Below are 13,855 nucleotides of genomic sequence, written 5' to 3'. Positions count from 1 at the left end.
CAATGTGCCGAAATCACGTGACTCCATTGCAGAGGCTTCCCTTCATTAGAGCCGCTCTGGGTCTGGTGCAGTTTTGGACTTCCCTTCACCACAGGAAGTCCAGGACATTTGGGCGATGGTTCTGATGTTTCATCCTTGGTCCTGGGTTTTACCAGGGTGGCTGTAAGGCTTCTGGGTCTTTTGGTGGCCTGCATACTGCTTGTCAACTGTGCTAGGTGGCACATGCAAGCACTGCAGTAGAACTTGAAAGCTGTGGGAACAGCACCCGGTTAACCTATTTGATTCCATCAATGTTTAAGCGGAGACTTCAAAAGACATTCAGTGGTGGCTCAACCGCAATTAGATCAACAGCAGACCTCTCTTCTTTCTCCACCCAGACGTGACAGTGGTGACAGATGCTGGGATGGGAATTTTACCCTCTAAATTTGTGGAACACGAATGGCAGTTACACCCTACGGTGGCCCAGGACATATTTCATCTTCTAGTGTTAAATTATGTGCGCTGGAGTTCCTAAAAAAAAAAAAAAATGCTCTCTTTCTGAGACATCTTCTGAATAGAGTAAAGCATGGGGATCCTGTACCACATTCCGCCACTACTCTACTGACCCAGGTTCTGAACAATATCAGGAATACCGGGTGCAGTAACAACTTTGTAGCCTGGTGTGGCACACGGAATCCTGATCTATTACAGGCTAAATTGTTGGATGTCTTGTTATTCCTTTTATCTCTAGCCCAATAATGACTTGCATTGTGCACTGTGAAAGGTTCTTTGTCTGCCCTTTTAGCCTTTTTTGCCGTTACCGGACCAGCCGTCCTTGTTCAAATTACCTGTTGTGATGCAGTTTCTAAAAGGACTGATTGTTTGCTTCCTCTCAAACCATTTGTGATGCCACAATGGGATCTTGATTTGATCCTCACTTTCCTCATGTACATGCAGTTCAAACCTCTTCACAATTGTCCTTTGTGTCTCTTTGCTCTGAAGACTGTGTTGCAGTTGCGTTAACATCCACTCACTGTGTAAGTGAACTCCGAACTCTCCCAGTGCAACCAACCCTACACTACCTTTTCCCCAGACAAAGTGGTGTTGAGGACCAGAATGGCCTTTTGCCCAATCTCATGTCTGCCTTTTAAGTTGAGTATTCTGTCTCTCTCCCAACGTTCTCTGCTCCTCTTCACCGCTCTATTGGGTGAACCCTAAAAGATCATTGAGTATTATATTGATTTCACTAAGGATCATAAAGTGGATGATCAGGTTTTTGTGTGGTTTTCTGGGGCAAAGCAATGTAAGGCTGTGCAGAAAACAACTTTGTCCAGGTAGATACTGCTCTGCATTAAGGTTTGCTATGCATTGACTAAGAAGCAGCCCCAGAGAGACTGAGGACCCATTCAATCAGGGCCAAGGCTGCTACCACTGCACTGGCATGCAAAGTACCTGTCCTGGACAGCTGTAGGCTGTGGGCTTCGGTACACACATTCATGAGGAATTATGGCCTTGACAGCAAGGTCCAACAGGAAGGGCATTTTGCCCTTTTGGCCTTGCAGAACTTTTTGATCTGAGACATTCCACTTACCTGCCCCCTGCTGAAGTGCTGGTTTTGTATGTATTTACAAGGTGATGAATCTGTGGTTAGATGTATTCATTAGAAGAACAAGTTACTTAAATTTGATGATGCTTTTTCTGGAGGATACTCTAACAGCAGACCCTCGCTGACTTTTCGGCCTCCCCATTCTGTGGATTGGACTCATTTTTTTTTTTTCCATCTCAAACGGTCCCAAACTCGAGGTCTGCACACTGGTCCAGTCAGTTTGGAGAAGAGTGTTGCGTCTCAGGGCACTGACAAGCCTTAAAAAGCAACTGACATCAGCATGCTTGGGTGGCGCTTATAGGTGGCCTTGCTTGTCACTTCTGGAACAGAACAGCTTCAGTATAGAGCTTCATGAAACCATGTATCTGCACGCAGGAATACAGCTTTTAAGTTTCTGAATCCAGTCTGACTCCTAGTGGAGTATTCATGAGATGAGAAATCTGCAGTTAGATAGACTATCCACTAGAAAGAGCAGTACCGAAAGTAAGTAACTTGTACCTAAAACATTTGTAAGAGCATACTCTTAATCATACATGGGAAACATTGTTACTTTTGATATTTGTAACTACATTTTATCTCTTTACAGGTCTGGAAACTTGGATGGTCACCTAAAGCTAGTGGAGATTTTGGCACTGCTCTTCCTGAGATCCCTGTAGAATTTCTGCAAGAGAAGGAGGTCTTCAAAGAATTTATCTATCGAATAAACACGTTGGGTAGGTGCACTATTTAAAAGTGTGGTATTAGCAGCATTTGTACTTGTAGCTAATAATAATTAGTTACCGTCTGCTTGAAGTGAATCATCAGGTTTTGGTTATTTTCCCCAGCAATAACCCAGATAATATTGTTTTGTTATGAGGCATGGTAGATGTTATATGTATTTTCTTTAAGAGCTTTGAGACTGGGAAAGGGAAAGGCAGCTCTCCTCCAATACGTACACATTATAAATCATTTGTTTCTATTTGAAAACATACATCTCTATTTCAGAATCATGAAAGCAAGACATTAGGAACATTAGCATTCTACTAATCTAGATTTTGCAGTTCTTGGACCAACATTTTCTGAAAAGAAATGTTTATTAGTTTTAGCAATGAGCTGAATAACGCACAGAAACAAACAACAAGGTTTGTGGGTGGCAGTTTGACCTAGAATGCATTATCAAAATAACCCATGAATAGGAATCGATTATTGGCACAAAGTGGTAAGCAATGTTAAGGGTTCAGTGGTCACTGTATCTAGTAGGGAAACCATATAACACTGCAGCTGCTACTTTTATACTTACTCTAATCCAGTCCATAATATTTCTTCCTTAGGTTCAATTTAAAAAAAAACATTCTTATGGACCGATGTTCCAACATGAGTGTCCTCAGGCGCCTTACGAGATTTGGACATTTTTCAGCTGCTCTAGCCTAGCACTGGCACATCGTGGCATCCACTGCCATCACAAATAGAGCTATGTGAAATCCATATATAACATCATTGGCACTGTTGCACCAATTGATGTGGATTCATAACCTAACCATTTTTCAGTTTACTTGATGGCTTTCTTGAGAAAATTTTATTTTTTCATGGAATGAAGGCCTGTGCTGTTTGCAGAAATCAGACTCCGTTGTTCCAGTAAATTAATGTGCACAGATGAACCAGATGGCCATTATACAGAGACAAATCTAGTTATGAGACAACCAAACTCTTTTTCCAGGTTAGGTGGGCAGGATCATTTCCAATGTTACTCTGCACGCCTAAAAATCACAAAAACATAAGAAGGATCACCCTTCATCATTGAGAGGTCGACAGACTTTTCTTCTTAGTCATCATCTGATCCAGTGCCCAATCAGGATGAGGTTCCACAGGTAAACTTCCCTCCTAAACGGTGGTTCGCACAGTCGATCGAGGGCTTTCAGGATACCATGATGGCTGTGTTTAGCCAGCCTCCCACTTCAGTACAATTGGAAGCTCAAAGGTGGTTTCTGTAACAGCATAACGGCGGCCAGTTTCAGAGGCACAGAGCCTCCTGACTTAGGATCCGACCCCATTCTACCCTGCTAGTCCCAGTCCCAGGTGGTGGTGGTGTTTGTGAGGACCTGAATTTGTTCTCCCTTGATGGATGGGAAGTTACAATAACAATTGCTTGCCTCTACTAGTTGTTTTAGCTAGTAGTGTTTTAGTCATTTCATTTTTTAGGTCTGGCTACTTCAAAACACGGTTAAAAGGCCATTGTTTTTTTACAGGTAGAGATTGAGAATTGACATGACAGTTAAAAGCAATTTGCTGTAATGGCGTGACAAAGTCCCAAACTGGCATTTTTCTAATCCTGACAAGATTTGGTACCAACATGGTTTCTCCGAAGATACTCATAACAGGGCTTAGTTTTAAGTTAAAAAAAAGGAGCAATCAACCGCTCTGTAATGGGCCATTGCTAGCATGTTTTGTCGTTTATAGCCAAGCTGGGAGTATGTGTCGAAAGGGAAGAGACTCCAGATACTCTTCAAAACCCCCACTTCTAATAATCACGCTGTGGATACTTTGTTAGTAAGGCCTACCTGGCCAGAATAGTATGTTTTGCATCATGTATTTGATTGCATTTTTTAAACAGTAACAGAACTTAACTGCAGTTTTTAAATAAACATAGACATATTTAAACATTGACAGTTCAATGGAATGTGAACAATTCAGAGATGGGGACGGTGATTTTTTTTTTCCACCAGGGGGCGAGTGAGGGGACATGGCATTAAAATGTTTGAAGACCACTGCCTTATGACTAGTGGGTCAGGAGTTCCACTAATTATAAGGAATTCCTGCTTCTTTATTGATATAAGAGTGTTTGAACAGATAGCCTATCACTAGATAGGTCTAGTGACACCAATGGAGAGATACGACTGTTTTGGTTGACTTTCAGACTATATCTTGAAAGCTTTTCTTCATTCTTTGTTGTGACCCTAAAACACAATAGGTAACAGGAAGGCATGTTGCCCTTAGTAAGGTCAGAATTTCATCGAGCTAGGCAAACTTAACGCACTTTAAAACACACAGCAACTAATTTTGCCGTCAAATTTAATATAGTTGCTAAAAGGAAAAGCCGTTATTTCAGTAAATGTTAAGCTTTTGTTGAAAACCCAACTATGCATCAGAAAGGTGTCATTTGAAGACAAAATTAGGGTGGCGAATACCTAGCTGATGTTTGGGGCACAGTAATTTTATTTACTAAAATGAACTGGTATTGCTGGCAAAATGTTTATTTTCACAAAATTACAGGATGATGTTTAGAGAATAAATTGCCTCATTCCAGAATATTACATATTTAGCTCAATGCAGTGACGATCCTCCACAATAGTCCTCGAAAAATACATTCCTATAATTCACGACTAACCTAACCCAAACTTTTGCTCGCTGCTGATTCATGAATGATAAGTTATGGACACTTGTTGTGGATGTTACTTTTTTCTTGGCGCAAAAGGCACTTGCTCTGTTGTGGGTCGTAAATAACTTGTGAAGGGCATTTTGTTAAATGTAGAAACTTTTTGCCATTATTCACTTAAGATATAAGTAATCCTGTAAATATTTTGTAGCTGCCGTCTCAGCATCTGAAGTTGAGCCTTTTAAGCTTATTCAGTCTGCCAAACATAAATGATGTTTCTGATATCTATAATCTGTGAGACATGTGCAACTTTTGCCTTTCTACCCTGCGACGTCGATATAAAATCTACTTGAAATGGACAGGTTGGAAAATGAAAGGAACCCATATCCAGGGTATTTGAAATGAATTAAAAACAAGTGTTTTGGGGCGGGTTTAAGGGAGATGAGTTTAGTTTAAGATAGTGGAAAAGCTACCCAACAATCTTGGTAGGGCTGGGGTGTACAATGCAGGTCATAAAGTATTTGAATATTTCATAAGTGCTTCTCTACAAATGACTATAAATTCTATGCATTTGTCACACCTTTCATTGAAAATTGTGGTGAAAATACAAATTTTTGCCCCATATTTTCAAAATGTTCTCCAGAGAGAGGGTGGAAGGGTCAGACTTCCTCATCCGTTAGAATTTGGGCAAGTTATTACATTCCACCAATTTCAAATTTTACCAGCTGTTACTGGCAACAAGACATTCAAGTGCATTTGCAATAAGTAAACGGAAGAACATTGTCGTGAGGCACAATCAGACAGATGCACTTGTGAAAAACGGCCTATAGTTTTACACAAAACTGTTGTTATTCTCTTTAAAGTGAGCTCCCAGAATGTTCAGTAAGAGTAAATTACAGTAGTGATATGAGGGTGAGAATAAGAGGGATATACCAGCTAAAAGATTCGATTGGTTACGGTGAAAGATCCTTAATGATGACGATACCAACTGTAATTCTTTGATACATTTTTTTTTTGATAAGGAGCAACAGCATGACAGTTTCACCAATGAATCCAACAGCAATGGATTATCTGAATAGGTTCGAGATGTGACACTTGCATGTCTCTGCAAGTTAATTTGTGATCAGTGTATTGGGCAGTTACAAAGTGAATTTTGTTTGTGTGTTTTCCCATTTATCTGGGTCTCTAAATTACAAGCACCTAAATGCCTTTTAGACATTTCTCACAATTAAAAGTCCCTCAAAGATGTGTTTTGATGACTGTATAACAATCGTGAGTTTACCAGATTGGCCCATTTTCCTCACACAAGAATTTGAAGAGCCCCTGTTCTCTTCCAATAAATTTTAATTTACAACTGGTTTTAATACTGAGCAGAGTTTCTATTTTTTGAACGCCTTATAGACTACCGTGATTTGATTGTTCTTGTAGATATTGATGTAGAACCTTGTTGTGGATATTGATGTAGAACCTTGTGTTCAAACCTGATATTCACTTCCATAAGGTGAGATAATGATTGAACTTAGTCTCTGCCACTAGTGGTGACACCAAATTACAGTGAAAGAGCTTTCATGATTGGCTTGGAAACTCTTATGCAGCTTCATAATATTTTGACTGGAGTCACAAACACCCTTGCATTATTCCTGGCTCAGACCATCTGTTCTTTTGGGTAACATGGAAACTCTGCTACTCATAACTACAGTTGCAAACTAAGCAATTAATACATGACTTTTCTAGTGAGCATGCAAATTGCAGTATGGCTGAACGTGTTGAACATGTTTAATGTGAATTATCATGCAATTTCTCATTATTTTTCTCCCAGAATGATTTCCTTTTTCTCATCTCACCAAACAGAATCCAAATTCACCAAAATTACCTTAGCTGTTTTACTGACATATTTGTTAGTATGTATTAATGTGCTATAACAATACTTCAAGGGTGGTGGCTGTCAAGAAATGTCACTAAGGCTGGGTTCAGTTATTTATATAAATTCTGATGCAAACTATGGAGTAAGCCACTATAACTGCATTTAGCTGAGTTAATGATCGAAGAAATCTACATGGCAACAATATGTCCGCTCTACATGACTACACTGCTACCATGCCCGGGTAGAATGTAAGTTCGGCTGTCCACTGAGGTGTGAGCCCTGGTCAAACAGTGACTACAATCCTCGTCAGGGTTAGGCACAAGCGAACCCTACATTAACCCATGTTCAACCCCCTGGTAGTTTTACACAGAGCATTCAGGCTCAACTTAAAGGCAATGTGTAAAGTATTAGTGCCACACCTAAAACAATAATAAAGTGAAAAACACCGCACAAAAGGGATCCAACTTAGAAAAATAGAGCTGGTGTATGATCTGCCCCTGGGGACTACCTTCCTCTAAGGCCACATTGGCCATCCCTGTAGAGGTCTTATCATTGGGTGGTTTCCTAGGACAGACAGGGTCCCCTGCTTGTGTCCTAGCTGGGAACAATCAAAGCAGCTGGGTTGGAAATGGGGTGCCCTGGGCCCCCACCCACCAGAATATCCTTCCTGTTTCTCAGAAGGGGTATGGAACCCTTTCCTCCCACATTAGTCTGGTGCCTTTCTGGGTCTCCTTTGACCTCCCCTTCACTGTGCTGTGGGGAATCTGAACCACCCTTCTTGGGGTCACTCCTAGGTATCTTCTCTTGGACTCTGATGCTGACCCAGTGGTCTGCCTCCTAAGCAAGCTCCCTGGGTCAGGGAGCTAACTGTCAATTAGGTTTTGGCGCAAATCTGGGAAACAAAGACTAAACATGTGCTCTCTTGCAATCAAATTATACAGCCCCTGATTTCACCTATCCATCCTGTGCCTTGCAAAAAGAATCCACACAATCTACTTGGGTCACTTTCTGACTGTCCCTAAACTTCTGCCTATACTTCTCTGGGGTAAGGCCGTACTTTCTAACAAGGACTTCCTTCACTGGGGGACTACCTCATCGTGCCCCCTTTCTTTAGGGCCAGTAGGGTATTCCTACCTTCGCTAGGGATATGTTTCCACAGACTAGTCCCCTAATCTTCCTCAGGGATCCTGTGCATCTGTAAAGCAATCTCATAAGCCTTAATCCACTTGTCAGTGTCGACCCCACAATAAAGCCAGGCACCAGACTTTAGGAATATGGACCCTCTTGTTTCCAGAGGGCAATACAAGTATGCTACCATCATTACTGCAAGACTCTACCTGTCTGGCCTGGTGGTCCAGCTCCTTCAGGCTCAGTTCATGAACCAGTAGCAACCTTTTCTCCCCTAAGGCTCTCTCTGTCTTAGTTGTCTTGGCCTCCAAAGCCAGCTTCTTTTCCTTTGCTGCCATGGCCAGTTTCTTTTTCCCTATCCTTACGTGTGCCATTTGCAACCTTAACTCTCTCTCCTCCCTCCTTTACACCAGTTCTTCTGGGGACAAGCTGCAGGAAGAGACATTGTCAGTGGGTCCCACTCCAGGGGTCAAGTCATCCCCTTCAACTGCTGATGGTACTACACGAAGAGCCTCCCCGGGCCCTTCCAACTTATTATCCTCTCCTGTGGCTTCCACTAGTGACTGATGGGCTTCCGTCCAAGACCTTAGAACCTTTTAGGGCTCCAGCTTCCTGATGGTGCTCTAAGCTGGAAGTCTCCCCTCCTTGCAGATCTCCTTGAATTGGACCTCTGTGTTGGCATCCATGTTGGTCAGCTCAAACTACATTCCTGCAGGTGTGCCCTCAAGCAAAACAGTCAGGAATAACATTTAGAAAAGCAAAAAGGCCAATCAAGAAAGATTTTAAATCAAATTGGTCTCAGATATGGGTCAGTATTGTACACCAAATCACTCTGACACTATACAAACTCAAGTCCTGATCCTCACCGCCGATCACCGGTGTGAGAAATTGGGTTGTTAGTTAACTGGGGTGTGAACCTTGGTCAGCAGCTAACACAATTCTCATCAGAGTGGGGCACAAGCCAACCCTAAATTAACCTGTGCTCAACTCTGGTAGCTTAACACAGAGCAGCCAGGCTTAACTTACAGGCAATGTGTAATGTATTTGTGCAACACATCAATTACTAATAAAGTGAAAGGCACCACACAAAAAGGTAACGCTGGGTGGTAGGAATTTTATGAATTCCTGCAGATTTAAAAAGTTACCATCAAAGAAATGTAAGGAAAATGTATTATCTTTGGCAGAGTTTGAGGTTTGCAGGGCTTCTGAATAAAATTGCCTAGTGAGAGCCATGCAAGGCACCAACCTGTATATGCCTCGTGTGTGTCTAGTTTGCAAAAATGTACAGGTTTACTAGGTTTCTCTAGGTGCCAACTTACCTAGGTGCCAAAATCCAGAGTGTAGGAAAATGCCACTGTTGGCATGGTTACCCACTAACTTTTTGCCTTTTGTTGATGCCAGCTTTGATTGGAAGTGTGCTGGAACCCTAATAACCAGGCCCCAGCACCAGTGTTCTTTCCCTAAAACTGTATCTTTGTCTCTGCAATTGGCACAGCCCTGGCACACAGATAAGTCCCTTGTAAATTGTACTCCTGGTTCCAAGGGCCCTGTGGCCAGGGAAGGTCTCTAAGGGCTGCAGGATGTATTATGCCACCCTGGGGACCCCTCAGTCAGCACATGCACACTGCCTCTCAGCTTGTGTGTGTTGGTGGGGAGGAAAAAGTATAAGTTGACATGGCACTCCCCTCAGAGTGCCTTGCCCACAACCCACTGCCTGGGGCATAGGTAAGTCACCCCTCTAGCAGGCCTTACAGCCTTAGGCAGGGTGCACTATACCACAGGTGAGGGCATGGATGCATGACCACTGTGCCCCTAGAGTGTCTAAGTCAATTCTTAGACATTGCAAGTGCAGGGTAGCCATAATGAGTATATGGTCTGGGAGTTTGTCAAACACGAACTCCACAGTTCCATAATGGCTACACTGAATACTGAGAAGTTTGCTATCAAACTTCTCAGCACAATAAACCCACACTAATGCCCCCTGTATGCCAGGTCTACTGTTAGTGTGTGACTGACCGGTCTGTGCCAGCCTGCCACTTCCAGACGAGTTTCTGACCACATGGGGTGATTGCCTTTGTGCAGTCTGTGGTCAGAAACAAAACCTGTCCTGGGTGGAGGTGCTTCACACCTCCCCCTGCAGGAACTGTAACACCTAGCAGTGAGCCTCAAAGGCTCAAGCCTGGTGTTACAATGCCCCAGGGCACTCCCGCTAGTGGAGATGCCCGCCCCCCCCCCCCCCGGACACAGCCCCCACTTTTGGCGGCAAGTCCGGGAAGATAATGAGAAAAACAAGGAGGGGTCACCCCCCCCCTCAGCCCGGTGCACCCCTAAGGTGACCAGAGATGAAGTGACCCCCTACTTGGAAAATCCTCCATCTTATTTTGGAGGATTTAGCCCAATAAGGATAGAGATGTGCTCCCCTCCCTAAAGGGAGGGAGCACAAGGAGGGTGTAGCCACCCTCAAGGACAGTAGCCATTGGATACTGCCCTGTGGCCCTAACACACCCCTAAATTCAGTATTTAGGGGCGACCCTGAACTCAGGATTTCAGATTCCTGATGACCTACAAAGAAGAAGGACTGCTTAGCTGAAAAACCCTGCAGAAAAGAAGGAAAACAACAACTGCTTTGGCCCCAGACCTACCGGCCTGTCTCCTGCTTCAGAGAACCTGCACCAGTGACCCATCCTGCGGGTCCAGCGACATCTGCTGACTCGGAGGACTGTCCTGCAACTAAAAAGGATCAAGAACTCCCGAGGACTGTGGACCTGTCCAACCAAGAAAGAAGAAACCATCTTTAAAGGGACTCTCACCTCACTCCAGAAGTGTGAGTCCCCATCACTCTGCACCCGACGCCCCTGGCCTGTGTGCACCCTGGGCTGACCTCTCTGCACCCCCATGACGACGCCTGCAGAGGGAATCCTGAGGACCCCCACCCCCCTGACCGCAGTTGCCCGGGGCGAAGATATCCGACGCCTGGAGAAGCACTGCACCTGCAACCCCCAGGCCTGTGAGAAACAACCACCGGTGCAGCAGTGACCAGCAGGCGGCCCTCACCCTTGCCCAGTCGGTGCTGGCCCGAGAAGCCCCCCTGTGTCCTGCCTGCAATGTCTGAGTGACCCCCCGGGTCCCTCCTTTGAAATCTATTGAATACCCGATGCCCTGTTTGCCCACTGCACCCGGCCGCCCCTGTGCCACTGAGGGTGTGTTTTGTGTGCCTACTTGGGGCCCACCCAGTGCTCTGCTAAACCCCCCTGGTCTGCCCTCCAAGGACGCGGGTACTTACCTGCCAGCAGACCGGAACCGGAGCACCCCCTGTCTCCATAGGCGCCCATGTTATTTTAGCTCCTCTTTGACCTCTGCACCTGACCTGCCCTGTGTTGCTGGTGCTGGGTGTTTGGGGTTGACTTGAACCCCCAATGGTGGGCTACCTATGCCCCTGAGACTGAACTTGTAAGTGCTTTACTTACCGTAATAACTAAACTGTACTTACCTCCCCCAGGAACTGTTGAAAATTGCAGTGTCCACTTTTAAAATAGCTTATTGCCCTTTTATGAAAAACTGTGTACATTACTGTTTTGGTTCAAAGTTCTAAGTATTACTATGCAAAGTACCTTACATTTAATGTACTTTCCTGCAATCTGAATCTTGTGGTTCTAAAAATAAATTAACAAAATAACATTTTTCTATATAAAAACCTATTGGCCTGGAGTTAAGTCATTGAGTGTGTGTTTTCACTTATTGCTTGTGTGTGTACAACAAATGCTTAACACTACCCTCTGATAAGCCTAACTGCTCGACCACACTACCACAAATAGAGCATTAATATTATCTATTATTGCCTCTGTCAAGCCTCTTGGGGAACCCCTGGAATCTGTGCACACTATATTTCATTTTTATATAGTATATACAGAGCCAGCTTCCTACACACGGCTACCCACTTTGCAAAAACTCAGTTTTGAGTAGAAAAATGTGATGTATTCACATGATGTTTTGGTCCGTTTCCTGTCACGGGCACTAGGCCTTTCCACACAAATGAGTTACCATTTTTATCGGGATACTCGGGGGGGATGCTGGGTGGAGGAGGTTTGTGGCTTCCCGCAAATTCCAGAACTTTCTATCACAGAAATACAAAGAAAATGTTTTTTCATCAAAGTTTGTGGTTTGCAAGGGATTCTGGGTGAAAACAAAAACTGATGAGACCAATGCAAGTCACCACACTGGATTACCCAATGTCTCTACTTTTCAAACATGTGCCAGTTTACTAGGCATCTTTAGGTGCCGGCTGAGCTAGGACCTAAAATCCACAGCTACCCACTTAGTTTTGAGGGGAAAAATGTGATGTATCTATGTTGCATTTTGGACCGTTTCCTGTCATGGGCACTAGGCCTACCCACACAATTGAGGTACTATTTCTATCAGAAGACATGTGGGAGCATAGAATAGTAGAACATTTGTTATTACTAATTGGATTTAGCTGCATTTGTGCCTTCCAAATTTAAGCCACAGTGTAAGAAAGAAGACATTTTGAAAAAGCCCCTCTAATCATATGCTAGTACAGGTACCCACAAATTCAGAGATGTACAAAAAACTACTGTTCCCAAGCTCCATATCTTGTAGTCATCTTAGAAATACCTAGGTTTCTTTGATACCCTTTTTTCAGTCTACATATTTCACCATATGAATTGGTCTATACACGGTAAACAAAGAAAAAATCTTGTATGATGCAGCTCTAATATTGACTGTGGGTACCTTGAGTTCTTGGAGAATCTACAAGCCCCATATATCCCCCCCAACCAAAAGGGTCTAGGGGACGTAATGGTGTATTGCTCTTGTAAATCGGGCATTGTGACATAAAGTTACAGATGAAAATATTGCCACAAATGGCAGTTGTTCCTACTCATTTTCAATTTTTCTTTATTTCCACAATTAGTTTATTTGGGAAAAACTTGAGGAAACTACACAAGCAACCCAATGCTGAGTTTGGAATTGGGTCTACTTTTCAGAAATCTATAGCTTTTATGGATCAACCCAAGGATTCACAATGGTTTCCACCAAAGACTGGAAGTAGATTGAGAGCACAAACAATAGAAAAAATGGGCTTTGTCTTTCAAAAATACCAAAACTGTAGTCATTTTTTAAAAATGTATATCTGCATGTTCCTGAATGCTTGAAGATGGTGAGTTAAGCACAGCAAATCGTTCGTTGAGGCCATTTTATGCAGAGACTTCTATCCAGAACATTTTGTCCTATTTTTTTCCCAAGAAACTCAAAATTTAGCTGTATTTTTCCTATTTTTTGTCCCCTCTAGGGGAATCCACAAACCCTGATTACCTTTAGAATACACAGGATGTTGGGGAAAAAAGGACGCAAATTTGCAGTGGATACCTTATATGGAAAAATGTTAGGGGGCCATAAGCCTAAATTACCCCAAATAGTTCAAAGAAGGGCTCAGCACTGGAGGGAGTAGAGGAGGAAGAGGAGAAGCCCAGCAGTCAAGGGGTTAAGCATTTGCAAAGAGTTATTAACAGTGATAATATATTTTTCTCTTTGTGGTAATATTGTTTCGTGAATACCTATCATATGTTTTCCCATACCAGATGCTGTCTTTATTTACTCTCCTTTGAGTTTGAAAGGAGTTTGAGACTCTTTCTTATCATTCTGTTGACAGAAATATTTTTAAAGGACTAAAGATAGAGACTTCGGCTGAAGAAGTTGTACTTAGTACGTTAGTACTGCTCATGATGCTGGCGGTATTGCTGCTTGCTTAATTGTGCAACTCTCATGTTTAACAGTGAAACCATTTTCTTAATGTACCATGTGGCACCAGTAGCGATTTCAAAAGCTGAAATATTCACAATGTATCTATAAAAGACTTCATCAGAAATATGTAATTTGCTTTTAGTGAAACCTGGTTTTAAGCATAATT

The 13,855-nt window shown here is 43.0% G+C and overlaps 1 protein-coding gene across 2 annotated transcripts in view; it reads left to right on the top strand.

The window, feature by feature from the left end:
* HTT (huntingtin) overlaps positions 1–13,855 on the top strand; it is a 1,416,422-nt gene that overhangs the window by 1,124,194 nt on the left and 278,373 nt on the right. For both annotated transcript variants that reach the window (XM_069203496.1, XM_069203501.1), the window contains one exon: positions 2,172–2,298. In XM_069203496.1, coding sequence (XP_069059597.1) covers positions 2,172–2,298 — 127 coding nt within the window. The remainder of the gene's footprint in view (positions 1–2,171; positions 2,299–13,855) is intronic.

This window comes from Pleurodeles waltl, chromosome 1_2, assembly GCF_031143425.1.
Source record: "Pleurodeles waltl isolate 20211129_DDA chromosome 1_2, aPleWal1.hap1.20221129, whole genome shotgun sequence".
NCBI lineage: Eukaryota > Metazoa > Chordata > Amphibia > Caudata > Salamandridae > Pleurodeles > Pleurodeles waltl.
The sequence above is the reverse complement of the archived record's forward strand: the minus strand, read 5'-3'. Positions and strand labels throughout refer to the sequence as shown.